General features: G+C 39.5%; 1 protein-coding gene across 2 annotated transcripts in view; it reads right to left on the minus strand.

Annotated features, from left to right (window-relative positions):
* Window positions 1-22703, minus strand: part of UNC5C (unc-5 netrin receptor C) — a 375760-nt gene that overhangs the window by 90589 nt on the left and 262468 nt on the right. For both annotated transcript variants that reach the window (XM_050944017.1, XM_050944016.1), the window contains exon 3: window positions 16323-16466. In XM_050944017.1, the coding sequence (XP_050799974.1) occupies window positions 16323-16466 (144 nt within the window). The remainder of the gene's footprint in view (window positions 1-16322; window positions 16467-22703) is intronic.

Consider the following 22703-nt stretch of genomic DNA (forward strand, 5'->3'; position numbering starts at 1 on the left):
AGTGTTCTTAATTTATAGGGGGGATCACAGTCAGAGGCTTGCTGTGTGACAGGGGTCACCAGTACAAAAATTTGAGAAGCACTGGATGAAGGTCTTATCGATACTAAGGTCTGGTATACACTAAACATTTAGCTCAACATAGCTATGGTGCTCAGGGGTGTGGAAAATCCACACTATATAGTGCTGTAACTATGCGACCTAACCCCCAACATTGACACAGCAAGATCAGTGGAAGAATTCTTCCATTGAACTAGCTACCATCACTTAGGGAGGTGCCATTCCTACGGCCATGGAAAAACCCTTTCCCTCATAGCCTGCATCCACACTACAGAATTATGCTGGAATTGCTCTGGTGCCATAACTATGCTGCTGTAGTCCCTGTAGTGTAAAGGTGGCCTTGGAAAGTGTGCTTGTTTAACTAGCTGGATTTAAAAATCAGTCTAGTTAAACCAGTACAAAGCTGTAATGTAGATGTACTTAAACCAGTTTAGCCCTTGGTTATATTGATTTAGCTTAAGTTGGTAATTTACTTGGTAACATTTTAAACAAACTCATTTAGTTAAACTGATACATTTTCCTAGAATAGGCAAGGCCTAACATCGCTGTCCTACACAGGGAGCTGAGAGGAAAGAAAACTGCGCTACGGCTCTGCTCCCTCTCTATCCTGTGCAGAGAGGGGAATGGACAATGAACCCCTTTGACAGGCGGGGCAGTAAGCACCAGAAAACATTGTGCTCCCTGAGGCACAATATGCTCAGAGCTTCCTGTGGCATATTCTTGCCAGAGCTGCTGCTGACTTGGTGTGCATCCATGCCACACCCAGGGCAGGGCTGTGGCTACAAGCAATAGTTTTGGAGAATTAGAAAAGACATTGTGCAGCACTACAATAAGTGTGTTGTTTTTAGGGTTCTCAATAAAACCTTGCTTTTCAGGGGTCTTAAAACTATAGCAGAAAAACAAACCCTGAACTGGAAGTTGGTGTGGTCTAGTGGTCGGTGCAAGAAGGCTGGTAGTAAGAATGACTTGCTAATTTTATTTTTGGCTGTGCTGAGGACTAGCTACATGACCTTGGGAATGTTGACTAATCTCTCTGTTTGCTTCACCTCCTTCGGCCAGGTCTACACTACAGAACTTCTCCCATTGCAACAGTTACCACCTCGTGGAAAGGCGGATTAACTACGCTGACGGGAGATGCTCTCCTATCAGCATAGGAGCCGCTGTAGCACTGAAAGTGAAGACAAGCTCTTAGTTTGCTCAGCATAAAAAAGGATATAACACCAACTACCTCACAGGGGTGTTTGTGAGGTTTAATCCGTTCATGTTGGTAAAGAATGTTGAGTCCTTCAGAGTAACGGTACTTCAGAAGTGTAATGCATTCTCAGTTTTTCTTTTAGATTTTAAACAAACAAAAATTAATAACTGTATTTAGTTGAGTAAAATACAAAAATAGAGTTTAATGTTTAATGCATCTATAAAGACACTCCCAAAAGAGATGCATTGCCTCCATCCAGCAAATGTATTTAATATATTTTATTCAATATCTTCATAAATGATTTGGATAATGGCATAGAGAGCACACTTATAAAGTTTGCTGATGATACCGATCTTAGAGGGATTGCAAATGCTTTGGTGGACAGGATTAGAATTCAAATTGATCTTGATAAACTGGATAAATAGTCTGAAATAAATTGGATGAAATTCAGCGAGGATACATGCAGAGTACCATACTTAGGAAGGAATAATTAATTGCACAAATACAAAACAGGAAATAATGCCTCGGAAGGAGTACTGCAGAAAAGGATCTGGGGACTATCGTGGATCACAGACTAAATATGAGTCAACAATGTAATACCGTTGCAAAAGAAGCAAACAAGACATGAGAAGTAATTCTTCCACTCTGCTCAGCACCAATAAAGCCACTGCTGGAGTATTGTGTCTGGTACCGGGCACCACATCTCAGGAAAGATGTGGACAAATTGGAGAAAGCCCAGAGGAGAGCAACAAAAATAATTAAATGTCCAGAAAACATGACCCACAAGAAAAGATTGAAAAAACTGGGTTTGTTTAGTCTGGAGACTAGAAGACAGAGGAGGGACATTATAACTGTCTTCCAGTATGTAAAAGGTTGTTATAAAGCGGAGGGTGATAAATTGTTCTCCCTATCCACTGAGGACAGGAGAAGAAGTAATGGGTTTAAATTGCAGGTAGGGAGATTTAGGTTACACATTAGGAAAAACTTCCTAACTGTAAGGATAGTTAAGCACTTGAACAAATTACATAGGGAGTTTATGGAATCTCCATTATTAAACATTTTTAGCAACAGGTTAGACTAACACCTGTCAAGAATAGTCTAGATAAAACTTAGTCTAGCCTCAGTGCAGAGGACTGGACTAGATAACCTATCAAGGTAACTTCCAGTCTTACATTTCTATGAAACTATGATTCTACATCCGACGTGTGTATATAAATACATTTTAGGAACTATTACAACAGGTTTTATTGTGCTCTCAGATTAAAACTAGGAGATAATAGGAGAATATAGTGTTAATAATAATAGTATACTGTCATAAATAGCAAATAATAAATCTCAGGTTGTCAGATACCACGAGTGCAGTGTAACTTGATTAGATAGATAGATAATCCTAAGTCTTCCCCGACATATTGTTTTATGTCTTCCCATTTCCCTTCCAAAGCATTAAATGTAGATCTGAAGCTCACTCAATAATCTTTTATACACACACACAAAATATATAGAGGGAGGGAGAGAGATTATATATATTAGATACACCTACATACACACAGAAACACTATATATATAAAGCATTTTATGAGATGAGGAATACTGTGTGTGTACATATGTATACACGCACATACACATGTACAATATTCCTCATCTCATAAAATGCTTTGTTTTTAAAACAAAGCTTTAATACTTACAAATTAAAATACATTACCCATAACGTGCAATAATTACATTTAGTACACAAACAAGCCTTCTTCTGATTATTATAAACGGGTGGCAGAGTTGAGTGTGAGCAGTACGTGTTCAAAATTTCAGTAGAGTTTTTACCGGGCGGGATTAATGCACATGAAGCTCCACATCACTCAGTGACCTAATTTGCGGTGATATTTTGAAAATGCCACTGCATTACAGTGGGTCAATGATCTGCAAACTAAAAAATACTCTAAGTACAGGTCTGACATAACAGAGGGGAATGTTCTCAAAGGAGCTATTAGAGACTATCAAGTAAATAATACTCATTTGCAAGATATGGAGCTCTTCTACTCCATTCTGTCAACTTCATCCTGTGTGCTTAGAGCTTTATCCATCCAGAACTATATATGTCCTCCCAATCCATAGAGTCACCAGATAGCTGCAGACAGATACTGGTTGTAAAGTATGTTTAACTATCCAAGCATAAAGTTGGCCTGCTGTGAAAAGCAAACAAACAAAAGTTCTATTTTAAGCTTTTTACAAACATTGAGGAGATGGAGAGCTCATGTAAGTGACTCTAGCACCTATTGCTTCCAGCTAGATACATCCCACTGGTATAAGACTGGGGCTGTTTCTGAGCAAATCAGTTTTTTGATGAAAAATGGCCTTTAAAAAAAAACCCCTTATGGGCTTGGGTTGGAGCCCTAGCTCCAGGACCCTTAACGTTTCTTCCAAGGTGAATTAGATCAGACAAGGAAGAATCCACTTCTTATGCTAGGATGCTAGGGGATTAATATACCTTTCTGGTATCATTCCCATGAAGCCTGATTCTTGCATTAGCAGCCATATCAGGCTTGGGAGAATCAAAAGGTGATGGCTCATACAGCTGCACAATGTAAGCACTACATAAATAATTGCTTCCAAAGGTGCAACCTTTATGGCTGCAGGTGGGGCGTCACCTTGGAGCTTCTGTGGAAGTGGTTTTGGTTTGGCTAGAACTCTCAGCCTGTACAACAGATATTTTTATTCTTCCCCCTCCTGTCCAGGGCGTGATGTAATGGAAAGAAATTCAGGTTTAAGGATTAAAATTCTGGGATGCAACTCTGCGCCAAACCCGACTTTCCTTACTAATGTGCAGTCTCAGTGAAGTCAATGACTGTTCTTGTGCCACGTATTACAGGCATAGCACAAAACACACACATAGCACACTGGGGCGAGACACCATTCTGAGACTCCTGAAATACCTAGGGACAATCTGTTGCAATCAGGATAGAGGGCCTCATTCACAACTGTGTTGAAATCAATGGTTTTCCACTGCTGTAAAACTGGACAAATAGAATAGAGGGATCAATCTAAACCCACATCTGAATTTCTTTGCTTTTTGGAGGGGAAAAATAGCCCTTTTTGTGAAGAATCTTGAAACGGCTCAGTTTTAAATTCCAAGTGTAATGCATCCTTAGTCTAATTTTTAATCTCCCAAAGGTAACAGTTTCTGCGTACAAATCATTTTAACTCCTGGTATTATTCTGCTTCCTTTTCTTTTTTTGGCTTTCATCTTTGCAGTCAGCAAAGAATGACCTTTTTTTCTATTTTTTTTTTTTTATTATTTTTACAAACTGTTTTATTCCTTCATTGTAATTCTGGGTTTTATTGTGATGCATGGGTGGGTAAAACTTAAAGGATATCCTTTATCATTTCTGAGAAAGGCGATAAGAGGCAGGGCAGACGCCTTCAAGGCAGTGCTAATGCAAGGGTGACTGATGAATAAGCATGAAAAACGGACACTTGTCAGCCAGGAATTAGATGTAAACCAGAAATGTACAGAACAATGCAGCATTAATGTCAGGAAAAGATGGATTTCTGCCCTTGGCAGACCTTAAAGACTCCTCAACTCTGTTTTGTGCTCTTTCCAGTAACTCTAACTAGGATTTTCCCTCTAAAACAAACATACCAACGTCTTCAGAAAATGAGCAAGGCTTTTTAAAACATTCTTTTTCACCCAACTTTGATTTAGTATGAGCTGATGTCATATAAGAGAAGCAGCAGCCTTTTGCAGAGATGCATTAAGGAAGATAAGTTTTTAAGAACATAAAAATTCTTTACTACAAGAGATAATGTGTGTAGGGTGGTTGTTTTTGTTTTTTTAACCTTATTTAATGGAGACATGAGTAAGAAAAATTTGAGCAATAAAGTTTGTATTCTGTTGGAGACAAAAGTTCTAAAGGATGAAAGGACAAATGTTGTTTTAATTTCCCTCAACCCCACAAAAGCTAATCAGGTTACCATAAATCACATACTCATGAAAATGAATTACATATTATATTTATTTTTCCAACTATGTATGAGTGATGCCGAGCTAGGTGGACAGGAGTGAAGATCTTTTTCCAATTGACAAAATTCTGAATTCAGTTGTCCTGTCTTCCATGATTTTCCTTCTATAATTTTCCACTACTTGGGACAAAACTGTGACACCACCTTTTGCAAACATGGGTTGGGGAGTTGAAATCTGGATTTTCAGTTTCAAGGGGTAGTGGAGAAGAAGGAAACTCAGGACTCTGTTCCATCAGCCACATTTCAGTTACTTCTTCCTGTTCACAGCTGAGTCTATGACCCTTGTATCTGAGATCAGTTGCACTGGTGGCTTGAGTAACAGAAAGGTTCCATAGCTTCTCTGAATTATTTTTTGATTTTGTTCTTGTGTGGTTCCAGTTCTTTGTTGTTACTTAGATCAAACCAGATTTCCAGTAAGACTGTGACACTAGTCTCATCAGCCTGTAATCTGGCAAATTCCTCTGAAACCTCTATCAATTGCTTTTATAAATGTCATGCCTCTCTCTGGAGAGCCCCTTGTGTAAAACACATGCTGTATTTTGATCAAAGTCATCCTCATGCTTGGTGCAAATTTCAACACAGACCTTCTAGTTGGATGTAAATGTAGAGAGACAGGACCACAGTCTCAGCTGTGCCCAAAGAACAATAAGCACAACTGAAGAGGATGGAAATAAGAGATCCCTTTGTATCTCCAACACAATACCGAGGCCAATTCTGCACCAACCTAGTCCCCTGCATAAAGACTGCTTTAAATGACATCAGCTGATAATGGTCCCCAACTTCTAGTAGCTGAGGAGTGCTGCAATGTAGGGATACCCCAGAAAAACACCCTTTCCTCAGCCGTACTCCGAACACTTGCAGCCAGTAGAAGTGTGGCAAAGAAGACAAAGGATTCACCTTTTCAGGGGGAATCTTCCACTGACTAGATCCTCTGGCTTCAGAAAGTTTTGTGCAAACAGGTGCAAAATAGCTGTAATAGAGTTCAAAATATGGCCCACGATTTTCCTGAGAGTTCCACTGAATATCAGTGGGTGCTGGAGCATCAATCTTCCTTTTTCAGTCAACCAACCAGGCTTATGGTGGCCTCAGAATAATTTTTGAACGTACAATGTGCTAGATGCTCCTTTCTCAATGAAGTTTAGATTGTATGGTGAATACCCAGAGGTAAGGAAATTAGGATGACTGGACTCAAGAAGTTCTCTCCTCTGACTAGTTTTATTTTTGTTATTTGAGCAAAAGGCAAAGATATTCTTGCCATACTTCTTTGCATTCTTTGATGGCATCTTCAGCAACTAGGACAGTGTTTGAGCTTGAAGAATCTGAAGAGTTGGATTGTCTGCCTTTTCTCAGATTAATTGCTTGTTTTGTACTACTTCCTTCAACTTTAGGCACATTGAGTCAGATAAATTCCTATATGACAATCACCCATTTCATAGTTGATCAGCAAACTTTCAAATTTACTACACTTAGAATGAGGAAAGGAAAAGCCACTGAATAAATTCAGCACCGTAAAGACTGAAAAGTAATATGAGCTAGCCATCTTTACATAGAACGACCTGATCTGATGCCTACTTGTTTTTCAAAAGTATCTAGATTCTTGCTTCCTTAACAGTTCACAACCCCACCCACTCTCCCTACAGTTCAATGATAGTTGATTCCACTTACTTACTACCCCCCTCTCTACAATCACCAATGGCTCCATCCATTCCCTTTCCCTTCTAAGTGCAGGTCTATGCTTAAAACGCTGCACTGATGCAGCTGCGTACTGTAGTACTTAGGTGCTGACGCGCCTATGCCAATGGGAGACCTTCTCCCGTCAGCGTAGTTAATCTACCTCCACAACAGGTGGTAGCTATATTGATAGGAGAACACCAGGTGTTCGGTTGCTAAAATAGCATTGCTCAGGGATGTGGATTCTTCACACCCCGAACGACGTAGTTATACCAACATAAGTTTGTAGTGTAGACCTGGTCTAAGCTTCCAGATATATCTAAACCTCTTTATTTTTTCCTAATAGGCATAATAAGTTTTCTCATCACTTCCATTTTAATATTTTAGAAGATTCAAAGTTTTCATTTAGAAATTGAAAGCAGAGTCTAATATTTCTAGTATTTTTTCAACTATATATTATAATAATTAAAATGCAAATGTGAAGTTTTTTTTTTAATCCATAAAACCATTAGGTTCAGTTTTACCTTGGAAAAAAACATAAAACAAAAACCTTGAATTTTTCACAGCATTGGCAGGTGGTCTTTTGAAGAGCATAAATGTATCAAAGAAAGTGTAGTAGTTAGTGATTTTAGGTGTGCATTTGCAATTAGCTGTGAAGCTAAAGTTATACCATACAGGAACTCTAAAGGCATTTCTGTAAGCAAAACACCCAAATTCTGCATAAACACTTTTTTCTGATTCATTAATCTGTCTCTAGCAGCAGAATATCTCTATAGAAATAAATGCACAAATCTTTAGTTAACTTCTTGATTGCTATATTTCCATCCCCTGCAGGGTTGAAGCAGGCTCTGTTGCAAGACATTAATTTGTATGAGATATGACAACATATGCAGAATGTCCCCAAGGCTCCCCCGCGAAGGTATTAACACACACAAATTCAGAGATTTGTTAAATGAAAGTAACACTAACAATAACATTAATGTCCATTTTAATTCAATGTGTTTTTAACTCAATATTGTGAAACCCTAAGGCTTGCATTTATTGTATATCCTAATCATAACCCTTTTTCTTAGTGCATGTGGAGCTTTCCAAGCCAATTTGTTGCAGCCTTCTCAGTGAAGAGCAGAGCCTTCAAACCATCATCAAATCTGGTCAGATGGCAGTTATCATAATGTGTGTTATTGTGTGCCTTTGGCCACAGCTGCATGTGGAATCCTCTTGTTGGCCCCAGATGTGAAGACTGGCTGTCTGTTGAACTTAGCCTATTCGAAATTTTGTTCAGAAGGACCCATGACTGGCATGGAAAATCAAAGCCATGTACACATATGGTCAGGTCAGTTATAGGAGACTAGTTTCTGATGTCAGCTGCAGACCATTCTTCATGCCAAATCAATGTCGTGGAGAAATCCTGGCAGGGCAAATGGGTCTACAATGGCTGGTGAAAACCACACCCTTGGGTGGTTGAAGAGATCTGTGAAAGTGGTAGCTTGAGTTTGTCCTGATATTCTCAACCACCTGGTAGTAGTGTCCTCATGGGGGATGTGTGGAAGACTGATGTTACTTAACATAGGGAGCCATGGTATCAGTCTGGGTTGAATTGTCCCAGTTATGATGTGCATAGTTGAGTGTAGCTTTGTGTCACTGAACTTGACATGAGACAAATGGAGCCAGATGGAGCACAATATTCTGCTGCAGACTCACAGGGACTAAACCAGATGATCCGAGAGTTTGAGTGTTGGCTCCCCACGAAGTGCTGGCCAGTTTGCTTAAAAGGTTGTTATGTATCCTCAACTTAGCTGCAGTTTTCCTCAGGTGGTTAAGATCAGGTGAGAGATTTATCTAGGTTTACTCCAAGGTAGACTGGGTGGGATTCATGTTTCATGCAGTGTCCAATGAAAAAGATATTCAGTTTTTAGTCTGTTTTAAAGATGCAACATACTCAAACTGTCTTGGTTACACTTGGCTGTAAATACACTAATTTACCATTAACTGCAGAACCAAAGTCATATATATCAAAGACAAAAGTATACATATTTTGAGATGAGATAGCTTGAAAGAGATCTAGACCTGCTAGAAAAAACTGCTTGACAAGAATGATTCCAGTGTAGTGAATATGTAAAATGAGCTAATGCATATGATGAGTTCTCAAATGCCTTCTTTCTCTTTCTGTGACTTGTGATGGAGGAGGTCCATCTTCAGCCCAAGAGTAATCTCAACTAGAGACCATGTGACCCAGTTCTCTCCACACAGGATACAAGTAACGCCTATTGACTGGGAATTACTCAAGCTGCAGGGAAGAAAGAATCAGGCCCCCTCTTTAGTACTGCCCAATATATGCATACCATGTTTAACCAATTCCCTTCATTTTTTCATATTTCACACTCCTGTGTGTTCTTGACTTTCTTTTAAATGTCCCCACCTAGTTGTTCCCTTTCTCCCAGATCTTATAACTAATACAGTACTCTCTAATCTTTTGGAGGCAATGCAACTGTCTCTTCACAGCATTGTCTGGGGTGCTAGAACACTGGGATATGAAAATAATCGGAAAATAGGTAATTCAGCAACATAATGTATGAGCACAGAACCCCAGAATTAAAAGGTTCACTACCTGAGTGCCAGTAATGAATATGTGATTATTTTCACATCTGTCTTTCTGTCCAACATAAGTGGAGATAATCCATCACATAAACCAATCCACTTTCCTGTACCACATTAATCTTATCTGTATACAGTATAAGACATATATATAAGCTACTATTTAATCTCTCATCTTAAAAAAGAACAATTCTGGAAAAAAAGGCTTTTAGTTAATTCTATATAAACTAATATAAAATTAAATACAAGTTTAATAAGCACAATTCCTTATTCAATAGTGATTTCTTAGTGGAAAAGAGCAATTTTTTTTAAGTTTCATTTGTTTCCAAGACACTGGAAAGGAGCCAAAAATGAGAAGACATCTAAATTCATTATACAAAAAGCCTACTCCGATGAAATTAGGAGGAAAGCTATTTATTTCTTGCAACAGGTTTTCAGCAACTCAGAAGTTGGACATACAGATACTGGCCCTGAGTGTGATTGTACATTTTCAGGGGCAAATCAAGTGCAACTTCAATGAATCTAATGGAATCACATCAGTGTAAAACTGGTACAAGTGAGAAGATAATCAGGCCAATTTCACATTCATTCAATTGTGCTGTAAATTTAGAAGATATTATTTACAGTTGCGGTAAATTGACCTGGTTCCACTAAAGTCAATGACACCAGTTAAGGAACTGGCCCACAATTTAGGTCAAATCTTGCAGTACTTAATTAGTCTTTATCAAGTGAAACCGTCACCGGGTTTAATTCTAATTCTATTCTTGGTTACATAGGTACAGCTTGCATTGATTTCTTTCAGCAGGAATTTTGCTCAAGCAGAGAATGTAGGATTTTATCCATATAATCAGATCAACATTTTTCAAATATTAGTTTTAAAATAATGCATGGTTTTGGATTTTTTTTAATGAAAGGAAAAAATTATCCTAACTCCTTTGTCTACTCTCCATAAAGCTACAGTCTCTTAATTCAGTAAGAAAAGTATAGTTTAGGCCCAGTGTAGATTAATATTTCAAAGCATCTGAGCACCTCCTAGAGTCAATATAGCTAGGGCTTGCCTAGAATGATGAGGAAAATTGTATTTGGACCATCTAATACAGGGGTAGGCAACCTATGGCATGTGTGTCATATGTGGCACACAAGCTGATTTTCAGTGGCACTCACACTGCCCAGGTCCTGGCCACCGGTCGGGAAGGGGCTCTGCATTTTAATTTAATTGTAAATGAAGCTTCTTAAACATTTTAAAAAACTTATTTATTTTACATACAACAATAGTTTAGTTATATATTATAGACTTATAGAAAGAGACCTTCTAAAAATGTTAAAATGTGTTGCTGGCACGCGAAACGTTGAATTATTAGAGTGAATAAATGAAGACTCGGCACACCACTTTTGAAAGGTTGCTGACCCCTGATCTAATATCATGTATCCCAGACAATGAATTGTATTTCTCCAGCTCCACTATTATTCATTCCGGTTTTCCATTTGCTAGATAATTAACATACCTAGGATTTTCAGGTCTAAACAGATCCTAGGGAATCTGCCAATTTACAAGGGTGAACCCCTTCTAGTCTCTTTGTTGTGGGGAGACCAAACTCTCCAGTGGAAGAAATCCAGGGAAAATCATGGATTTTCGATCCCACTATTCAGGAATAACCTTGATAGATGAGAATGGTCCAAACCTTAATTACGAATGGGCCAAAGCTGCAGACTTCACACCACCCAGTTCTACACACTGAAAGAAGTCACAACTTTGAGTTCTGAATCAGTTTCACTTCCAGGTTAAATTTCCAGCACGTGTATCCCTCTGAAAAACATCACTCTTTACTCCAAATTTAAAGATGCCTTCCCTCTTGACCAACTGAAATTCTCTACTGATGTGATTTTTCAATTGACTTTTTACAGAGAATTTCCATTGACTAGGTTGTTATGTACTTTACAACACATGCCTGACCTTGAATTAAATAAATACAAGCTGCTTTTCCAGGATGCACATTCTTCACACTTTCAAATTACTTTTCAGTTAATTCTATTACATGGTCAATGAACAGAGATGTTGAATGCAATTTTTTTTTTGTTTTAATGGACTTCAGAACTTGTCCTCCAGAGGATACAATAATTCTACAACCCTGCAAAGCAACAACACTGGGGGCCAGAATGAAAAAAAAAAAAAGAAACTTTCTTCTGAACATGCTAGAAAAGGCTAATTATGTCATCAGGGTACGGTACGACTTGTGCTGAAATCACCAGCTACGGCTATTAATGTGAAGTAACTGTTGCACACAGAGCACTGTAGGGTTTCCTTCCCCCAGATATATTAGCCTTCACTTTTTTGTACTTATTAAAAATGAAAAATGTCTGGTTTGATGTCATAACCTCACAGAGAGTTGTGTTGTGTTTTGTTTCCTTCAAAACTCAGCATTGTGTGCTCACTCCAGGCAAATTTAAGAGCCAGATTCTGCAGGGATTCTATGCATGTGCACAATATGAGGGAGAGTGTAAAGACCCTCCCCGCCCATTGCTTGTCCCAGATAATGACCAGGAGAGCACAAGGACAGTTCTTTCCTAACTTAGTGGTGCTCTGGGCCACGGTTCCCCAACATGCACCAGCTTGTGAAATTCACCAGTGTGACTAAATCACCCCACTCCCCGAGCAACGTAAGTTACACTGACATACAAACTAGTGTGAACAGTGCTATGTCGGCAGGAGAGCTTTTCCCACCGACATAGCTACTGCCACTTGTGGAGGATCTAGTAATTAAACTGATGGAAGAGCTCTTTCCCATTGGCTTAGAATGCCAACATTAGAGAGCTTACAGCAGTGGTGCAGCTGCACTGCAATAAACTTCTTGGGTAACCATTCCCTCAGGCAGAAATGCTGGACCCTCCTACTGCCTATTTTAAATGTTGGCACACTTGCTCTTTCTGATTAGTGATATGTCATCATGCACAGCCTACCTTGGCATGCCCAGAGGATGTAGGATTTGAGATTTTACAGTTATATGGGTATGGTTACTGTTGAATGTTTAGTTATGTTTCAAATCGAGTCTAGACAGGTGTGACGGGGTGTTCACCCCACACTATCCTGGAGAGGTTTATTGTGGCCCAGGATGGGTTAAGTAACCTGATAGGCCATCCCGAGGGGAAGTGAGTCTTGATGATCAAGCACTGAGTGGGGATGAAGACCAGCTGGGCAGGGGCAGGCAGGGCTGGTATAAGGTCAGGAAGTGAGGGCAGGAGATGGCAGTCACTCTTTGGGCTTAGAGAGGGAAAGGAGAAGACACTCAGGAGAGTAAAAGCCTGGGATTCTGGGCCTTAAGGAAGGGTTTACTCACAAGTGTGGTAGAGCAGAAGCCTGACAGGGCTGGAGTAGGAAAAGTCTCAGGAAAACAACAGTCAGGTTTGGCACGGTGCAGACCTTGGCTGCTGATCCTTGAGCTGGAATTTAAGCAATGGAATAGTCCTGTGGGACTACTTAAAGTTAGGCATGTGCTTAAGTATCTTGCTGAAATAGGTCCTACTTATGCTGGTGTCAGTTCAGAGTCAATCCACTGAAATCAACTGAGTGACTCTGGATTAATACTGACATAACTGAGCCTAAAATTTGGCTAATTATTACCTTTTAGACAATAATGTCTCCACTCACTGATGTACACACTGTATGTGTTTAGAGTTCATACAAATATTTATTATTTACCTATGAGGCCAACTGAAAAAATTGTAATTTAAAATAGATGATTTTTCTGTGACTGTGCTTTTGCTGCTCAGCATAAATCTGCAGGCTAAATACCCAACACTGCAGCTCTTATTCCCGTGAATAGAGGCTACAGGCCTGGGCCATAATTGTCCAAAAAGCCCCAGATCAAGGGAAAATATGCAAAAAAATTATCATAAAAAAGCAAAACTGAAAGTTCATAGGCTCAATTCCTCCATTTTTAAAAATACACTTAAGCACTATAAAAACTACTAGACTGACTTTTCTCTCTCTCTCTCTCTCTCTCAAACGTGGTCAAAAATATCAATCACAAGCAAAGATCTTGGATGTCAATTTTCAGCCCAGAATGATTTTTTTTTACAGCTAAGTTACAAGCTTCTGAAAATTGAAGTTTATGATGAAATCACTGACAGCTTCTTGGCTAAAGTGCAGTTCCTGTGTATATATATATATATATCTAATTTCATGAAAGGCAATTACACATCTGTAACTTTAACATTGCCCTGTTATCTTCATCTGATATACATTCAAACTCTTAATTGAAGTAAATGTGATGCCATCTGTCAAGTGCTAGCTGGCAGGGCACCAAAATCTAGTTGGTGATTTAATACAGATTTTGTAATCTAAAAAAGTTGCTGAAACATCGCTAAAGCTCTCTGAAGCACAGTGCTAACATTTGGAACGGATAGTTAAAGTTCACTGCTTTCCTGTCAGAAAGACCATAGAGAACTCTAGAAATGTTTGTTTGCCCCTAGAAAAGGATTCAGTACAAAATGCCACGTATGAAACACTTCAGAACCAGGGGAAATTAGGATTCAATGCAGATGTGAAGTGTTTCATGCGTGGCATTTTGTACTGAATCCTTTTCTAGGGGCAAACAAACATTTCTAGAGTTCTCTATGGTCTTTCTGACAGGAAAGCAGTGAACTTTAACTACCCATTCCAAATGTTAGCACTGTGCTTCAGAGAGCTTTAGCGATGTTTCAGCAGCTTTTTTAGATTACAAAATCTGTATTAAATCACCAGCTAGATTTTGGTGCCCTGCCAGTTAGCACTTGACAGATGGCATCACATTTACTCATTGTTGTGATAGCGAAGTACCTAACTACTCCTAAGAGCACCATGACCTAATGAGCGGATAAAGTATCAGAAGGGGACTCAGGTTCTACTCCTCACTCTGCCACTTATCTGCTGGGGATGTTGGGCAAGTCCATGTACCTCTAGGCCTCAATTTTCCCATCCTTGAAATGGGGGCAATTATTAGAACTGAGTGAATAATAAATTTTTCGGTTCTGTAGTTGAACCAAAATAAAAATAAGAAAACAAATTTGTTTTGGTTTGACCCCAAACAGATTGTTTTCACTTTTCCTGCCAAAACGAAAAAGTAAAAATGTTTTGTTTCAGGTTAAATGACTTGTATTGTGCAACCCAAAACATAATATTTTATTTTCTTTGTGGATTTTTTTATCTTTATTTTAATAAATTGAGCCTAGCTAAATTTCTAAACAAACCAGTGTTTCAAAATGAAAAGTCACAACATTTTGTTTCAAAAACGTTGAAATGAAATGTTTGGACTTTTTCTGATTTTCCCCCATTTTTTTTGGTCAAAACTATTTGCTAAATTCACCCAAAATCATGAATAGTTTTGGTCAATCCAAGACTTATTTTTTGGTGAATAAACTATTAGTCTAAAAATTTTTGCTCAGTTCTAATAATGATACTGACTTCTATATGTAAAACTCTGAGATCTATTGATGAAAAGCATAACGTAAGAGCCAGGTATTATTATCTGATGCAATAATATCTGATAAACTGATTACAAGTAGTCTGTGTTTGTATGAGGGACGAGGCCAAAACCTTTCATCCAAACTCCACTGAACTCTGAGGAGATTCTTCTCCAGATCCACCTCAAAATCAAAAATTTGTAGGCAAGATCCATTTCCAGTCAAGTAGCTTAGGTCAAAGTGCTCAACTTGGGTACTTAAAATTAGCCTCCTAAATCTGTACCTAGACATGTAAATAAAAGTGGCTCGATTTGTAAGTGCACTCAGCAGCCTCGACCCAAGTGACTTTATTGAGAGCAGGATGGAGTCCTAAAAAGCCATTAGTAATGGGTTGAGATGACACTATTTCATAGCAAAATGATAAGCAAACAGTGCTTCATTAGTCTTCCTTCTTAAAGGTGTTAGTAAGGGAGATGTTCTTTTTTCTGGAAGAGGAATTCTCTTCTCTTGTTCTAAAATGTCAGGCTATATTCAGAATAGTCAAGCCAGACAAGTATCCAGCTGTGGGTACACCAAACAATGTTTCTTTGTTCCTTTTTCCAAAGGCAGGTGAAATGATTTCTGAATTACACAGCTTGCTTGCATTGTACTAAATAAAACTCACTTAATCCGCATGAAAGGGAAATGGGAATCCCCACTGTAAATGCTGTATTACAGAGACAAGCCCCTTTTTGAAAATTAATCAACATTAAAATATTTGTATTGTCAACTGAGGAGCTATTGTCTGGACATTGGTTGTCCTTTTTTTTCGTGGGTGGAGTGAGAGTGGAGAAAGGATTTAAAATAAATATTGAGGTTAATAACCATGCATAGCAAGGATGAAATGTTAAGAGTTAAGGTGCCTATGTTTGCTATCATAGTTCCCCTCTGATTACAGTGATATGCTAAATTTGGTCTCTGTTTGTTTGTCAGGCAAAAGCAGCATTATTAAATGGCTGCAGAGACACAAGGGAATTGTTCTTATCCCATCACAGGGTTTGCTTTGATAAATTCCAGCCTACTAGCTGCAAATACTTTCCTTGGGTCAGGATCATTGCAGAACGTCACAAATAATTTGCTGTTGTTGGCCTTCTTTTTTTATAAACCTGGAGGGAGGAAGATGCAAGTCTGGCTCTCAGAAACAGAAGAAATGATGAACTGACACATCTAAGTGCAATACTGGTGGTCTGAAGTCTGACACGCTGCATCAACCACCACAGAAGATTCAAGGACTATTCAGTGTGTGTGGTTAAAGCAGAAGTCCCCACCCAAACAACCCAGAGTCACCTCACTCCAGAGAACAGGTACTCACATGCAATGCGAACATAGGCCTTTCGACTCTTAGTAGTGCCGGCAGAGCTCCAAGCGACACACTGGCACCAGTAATCTTCAGGTCCAAAGAGTTCTTCCACCTGCTGACGGGAAATCTCAATGCTCACTTCCCGAACAATCAAACCTGTCAGGATACAATTAATATCCCGAGTGTATTAGAGTTGGTGAAGCTATTGTTCAGTCATATATTAGAAAGAGAGCGCATGCGAGTGTGCTTGTAAAACTCTTCTGAGTCCTGGCTGATAATCTGCTCAACAGCCCTTATCATGAGGAGACTATTAAGAAAAACAGCAACATTATAGGTAAGTGAACAAGTGAATATTTTGCAAGACTCATTTATGTCATGTATACGTGCACACACATACACACATACAACCACACTATCCATCTAAACATTGGGCAGATCCTCAGCTAGTGTAAGGCAAAGTAGCTCCATTGCTTCCATTTCCCATTGACACCAGGTGAGGATCTGGCACAGTACAATTTTAATATGAAACATGCTTCCCATCTCACACTATCAGGAGCTGTGTAAAAATACAAGTCTCTTCCTTTAAAAAAAATATATCATCCAGTTTGGGGATGCTGATGGAGCAACTCTTGTTCACTCGAATACTAAATTGTGCACAGCACCATGACATCACCCCTCCTAAAAACAGAACAGTTGTCTACACTGATGGTCTCAAACCCTGCAGCTTAATAATTGTAAGCAGTATTGTTTTGAACTATACTGTCTAGAACAAGGGTCTACTCTGCACTACAGTATTGCACACCACTGTGCTCTGCATTGCCCCCTAACATGCCTTCCCCCATATCCTCTAATAATGCATTTTAATGCAATCCTCAAAAATCTACAATGAGAACAACAGTGATGATAACGCTGTCACTGCCATTACAAACCTAGCATTTGCCCAGTTACCACACAGCGCTATCTGATGTGTACAAGGAAATATTGTGGTATCTCAGATACCACTGCAATATCTGTTGGTAAGATGCTGACGTTTTAACACCAATTGACATACTCCATGTTTTGCATGATCCCACCCTTACAATTCACCAGCCCTGTGAAAATGCTCTTCACTTCAGTTTTAAAATGGTAGCCACGGGAGATGTGTGGGTGGGTGAGTGGAGGGGGGGAGAATCTATGCACCACTTTTTTAACATATTTGCACTGTGTTGCTGATGCCAAAGTCTCAATAAACTTTGAGTGTGTCCATCCATTAAAAAAAAAAATCATCACCATTTCTAAAACGTAGTCCGACAAAGGACCTTAAGTATATAAACCTCACATACAAATATTTTGTACAGCGTGACTGATTCTCTTTTTCCTTACTGTAATGCCAGGAAATTTAATTAAAAGATACTTGATCTTAGTCTGCATAGTTTGTCCCCACCACTGAATAACTAACATAGGGTTATGAGTCTTTCTGCTGAACACAAACTTTCAGGCCAGCTACCCCCAGCCTCATACAACATGAATTACAAGGTGATATTCATAACATGAATGTTCCCAATTGTACAGTACAGAGTGCACTGCATGCTCTGGAAACCAAGCAAACCCTTGATTTTGCCTCCAGCCTCATAGAGGCTCCATTCAGGAAGCTGATGATTAATTAATATTGGTGCACGGTTGTATACTGTCGTTTACGCTGCACATGCTTTCCATCCAAAACTCGTTTAACAACGTAACATCATAAAAAACAACAACAGGAACTGAAGTATGCAACATCATACAGAATTTTCGTAGGAACTCTTTATAATTAGATGCATTTTCCTGCTAGGTATTATATAGCCTATCATCTTTTTAATTTCCTTATCTTTGACATGTTTGCCCAGGAAATTATAAGCTATTTCGAGAAAAATACATACTAGCTTTTCTCCTTGAAACTAAACACTCAAAATTTGATTGCTGTACTTCGATGAAGTAAAAACAAAATACAGCATGTATATTTGGAATGTGACAAACACCACCTTCTAAAACTGCTTTGCTTGAAAAAGCTCAATTGGCTCCAAAAGTGGCCCAGGGCTGTTTGTTGTCCTATCTATAAGGGGAAAATAGCTTATATATACAGGATGTGCTCAGAAGAGGTTATGTTTTCACAGTGCAACTGCTGCTAGTCTAAAGATCTCACTTCAGTACATTCCCACTTTTTATAGCCTCAAGAGCTTAGCAGTTTCAATGTTCCAATATTATGTTTTTACAATGAGGCTGATTATAACGCAATTTGATGGAGCAGAGAGTTAGGTTACTATAGGGCTAAAGCAAGTAGTCTTATAATGAAAGAAGAGTACTGGTTAATAATGATTACAAAATGGACTTAAAATTCTGGATGCAAATCCAGTTTTCTGATACGTTGAAGATATGAAATATTCATCATGTCAATGAAATCCATTAAATACACTGGCATAACTTATCTCTTGGTTCTTAATACATTCCCCATTTAATAGCAACAAGCTAGTGAAGGCATTGTTTTTCTAGGACATAACAAATGCTTACAGGTTTCAGGTTGCTTAAAGTCTTTTGATCTCACAAATTGTGTGGTAGCCATCTAGAAGCATATTTTCTGTTTGTGCTTAAAAGCATGTGACCATAAATACAGTATCACCATATGATTACATCTGTCTCTAAGCCAGCGGTTCTCAAACTGGGGGTCAGGACCCCTCAGAGGGTCATGAGGTTATTACATGGGGGGGTCGCGAGCTGTCAGCCTCCACCCCAAACCCCGCTTTGCCTCCAGCATTTATAGTGGTGTCAAATATATAAAAAAGTGTTTTTTTATTGTGTAAGGGGTGGGGTCGCACTCAGAGGCTTTCTGTGCGAAACGAGTCACCAGTACAAAAGTCTGAGAACCCCTGCTCTAAGCTAAACATTTTTTCTAGAATATATAGAGATCAAATCAGTTGCTGAGACATCAGCTGGGACAATATGCTATATGTATAGGTAGTGAATGTAGAAATTTATGGGCCAGATTATGACATCCTTAATTTTGCTAAGTAGCACCTTACTCCATTAGGAACCACACTGATTACTTATGGAGTAAAGTACTAGTCTGTGTGAGTAAGCACTGGGGCTGACTGGCAGCAGGAGCCCCAGCCACTGGGGCTGACAGCAATTTCTGAGTAAAATTATTAAGCCCGACTCATGATCTTGGGCTAGAACTCTCAAAGGTCAGGAAATCCTGACCTTTGAGTGTTCTATATTGAAATCATGAATCAGGCTTCATTTTACTTCGAAATTGCATTTTTCGCGATTAATTCACAGAGTTGGCATGTCTGGCAGAAGGTGACCCTGCGTGATTCCTCCTGAACTTTCACACACTGTAAGGATCTGATTCTGCTGGCCTTACTCATGCGCAGTAGTGCCTCATTTCACAAAGAGTCCCAGTGATTGAAAAGGAACTTCTTACCTAGTAAAGTACCACTCGACCTAAGAAAAGGTGGCAGAATCTGTCTGTTGGGTCATACAACTAGGAATGGGGTAATTTTCCTCTGTGTTGTGACAGGTCAGAATCCTATTGGTGTCACTTAAAAAATAATCCTTACCATGGTCACACTTTCTAATTGTGTTAGGAAACATTTAATTAGAGGTATCTCAGACAGCAGCTGACCTATTAGCATGCTGAAATGATTCTGTATAGGTTCCACAGAAGACTTGATACAGTTACATTCATCCAGTACTGTACTGCTTAAAACCTCACAGGAGAATAATAATAGCATGATAACCTTGAGAGGAGGACTTCTAAGCGAGATCCTGATCTTACAACTACTGCAGGTGCTTCTACTATTCAATCACAGAAAACAGGTTGAATTCATTTTGTAATGTTCCTCATGAGCCACCTTTTGCATTACAAATGTTGTTCTTAGGACTCAGTTGATCTGCAATGTAACTTTTAAGGTAGGTCAAAACGTGGATGTTAAATCCTGACAACATCCCATTAAACACTGTATGAGATCAAGAGACTGACAGTAACAGCAGAATAAACTAATTTCCTCTATATCCCCCACTGCTTTTTTAGTACTTTGGCTCTTACAGAATGACCCATATCCTGGTTTAAATGTAACCCAGCCTTTATGCTCATACAGGCCAACTTCTGCACTGATTTGCATCTCATACAACCTCACTAATCACATGGGATGTAAGTCAGCGTAGAACTTGCTCCATACCACACACACTTTATAGCCCAATTTTTTTTAGAGGGTTTCTATATTTGCTCTCACAGATTCTGAGAGTGTGCCTGTTTGGACATTCAGTTCTATATCTACCTGCCTGACTATATACGGATGCACATACTTGTGAGCGCAAAATTAGAAGCCATTTTTAAACACTTTCCCCTGTGGGTCTACCACACATGCCCCACACACAAAGGACGATTCAACTGCTCGGACGACTAGTAGTTGTTTATGGAGCACCTAACCTCTAGGACACCAATTCAAACCCACCCCGTATCAGTAATAACTGAAACATGTTAAAATCCCACAGGTGTTTCATTTCTACTGTGAAATGAGTTGATGGTTTCAGTCAAGTTCCCAGCATACAAGTATCCAAAACTCAGAATAAAGCCCCATTCACAACTGCATACCTGCCCATAGCCTGACAAAATTCCAGTAAATTGCAAATTTGCATAAATTAATATATTTGCATAAATTCAAACACGAACCACCAGAAGCAGATGCCTTCCTATTTTATAGTTATGCAATAACAAACCCAATTGTAGGGAGATAATTGAATGCATTTGTGGGTAGCTAGAATGTTTGATAGGTTCCATATACTGTATGTAAATTCAATAAATAAAGATACCATCTTTATTAAAAGCTTCCCTGCTGTGGTTACAGTATAGCTCCTACACTCTTTCATGGAAATAAATAGCAAGAAGATGACTGGTGGGGAGGGGGAATTTTTGCTTGCACTATCTCCTAGTTTGAGGTTTATCCCTTGGCCTGCATGCTCACCTAGGAACATAAGGGGAATATACACTTCTACCCCTGTGCAGGCTACCCAGACCTTGGATGCAGGCATCCACGACCTTGGATGCACTCATTGCCACCCCCCCTCACACATTTGCAGCAGGGTGGTGGTGGTGTGGAGCCTTAAAATGAGAAGTCAAAGTAGAAAGTCAAGCCATTTGAATCAGTTTTGTATAAGAACTGGTAATGACATCTTATGAATGTACATCAGAAAGAAAGCAATCCATAAAAACATGCCTTCCCATTTTTAATTAACAAGTATTTGATCTCTGACCTCAGTAAACAACTTGAAAAATTGCAAGGGAGCCCCAAGAACTGCTCAAAGTTTTGAAACTGAAACAAGAGAAAATGAGAAAGTTCAGAAGGGACAACAAAGGCCTGGTCCACACTACAGCGTTAAATCGATTTAAACAGTGTTAAATCGATTTAACGCTGTACCTGTCCACACTACAAGGCACTTAAAATCGATTTTAAGGGGCCTTAATATCGATTTCTGTACTCCAGCTAAACAAAAGGAGTAACCCTAAAATCGATATTACTAAATCGATTTAGGGTTAGTGTGGACGGAAATCGAAGTTAATGGCCTCCGGGAGGTATCCCACAGTGCACCAGTGGCTGCTCTGGACAGGTAAAGGAACTCTACTGCACTGGCCAGGTATACAGGAAAAGCCCCGGGAACTTTTGAATTGCATTTCCTGTTTGGCCAGCGTGGAGCTCTCAGCAGCACAGGTAACAATGCAGTCTCCTGAGAATAGGAAAAGAGCTCCAGCGTGGAACACACAGGAGTTATTGGATCTGATCGCAGTATGGGGAGAAGATTCTGTGCTATCAGAACTGCGTTCCAGTAGACGAAATGAAAAAACTTTTGAAAAAATTTCTAATGCCATGAGGCAGAGAGGCCATACCAGGGACTCAGTGCAGTGCAGAGTTAAAGTGAAGGAGCTCAGACAAGCGTACCAGAAAACCAAAGCAGCAAATGGCAGATCCGGATCTGGGCCAAAAACATGCCGCTTCTACGCGGAGCTGCATGCAATTTTAGGGGGCTGCACCACGACAAGCCCCCCCTTGTCTGTGGATTCCGAGGTGGGGGTAGTAATCTCAGCCATTGCTGAGGATTCTGCGGAGGGTGAAGATGAGGAGGAGGAAGAGGAGGACGAGCTTGCAGAGAGCACACAGCACTCCATTCTCCCCAACAGCCAGGAGCTTTTTCTCACCCAGACAGAATTACCCTCCCAGCCCTCCCAAGCCACTAGCCCCGACAATGAAGCCATGGAAGCGACCTCTGGTGAGTGTACCTTTGTAAATATAAAACATAGTTTAAAAGCAAGCGTTTTTTAATGACTGATTTGCCATGAGGGCTTGCATGCATTAGCTGGCATTAAAGTTACTGGAAAAGTCT

This window comes from Gopherus flavomarginatus, chromosome 3 (genome assembly GCF_025201925.1).
Source record: "Gopherus flavomarginatus isolate rGopFla2 chromosome 3, rGopFla2.mat.asm, whole genome shotgun sequence".
Classification (NCBI taxonomy): Eukaryota; Metazoa; Chordata; order Testudines; family Testudinidae; genus Gopherus; species Gopherus flavomarginatus.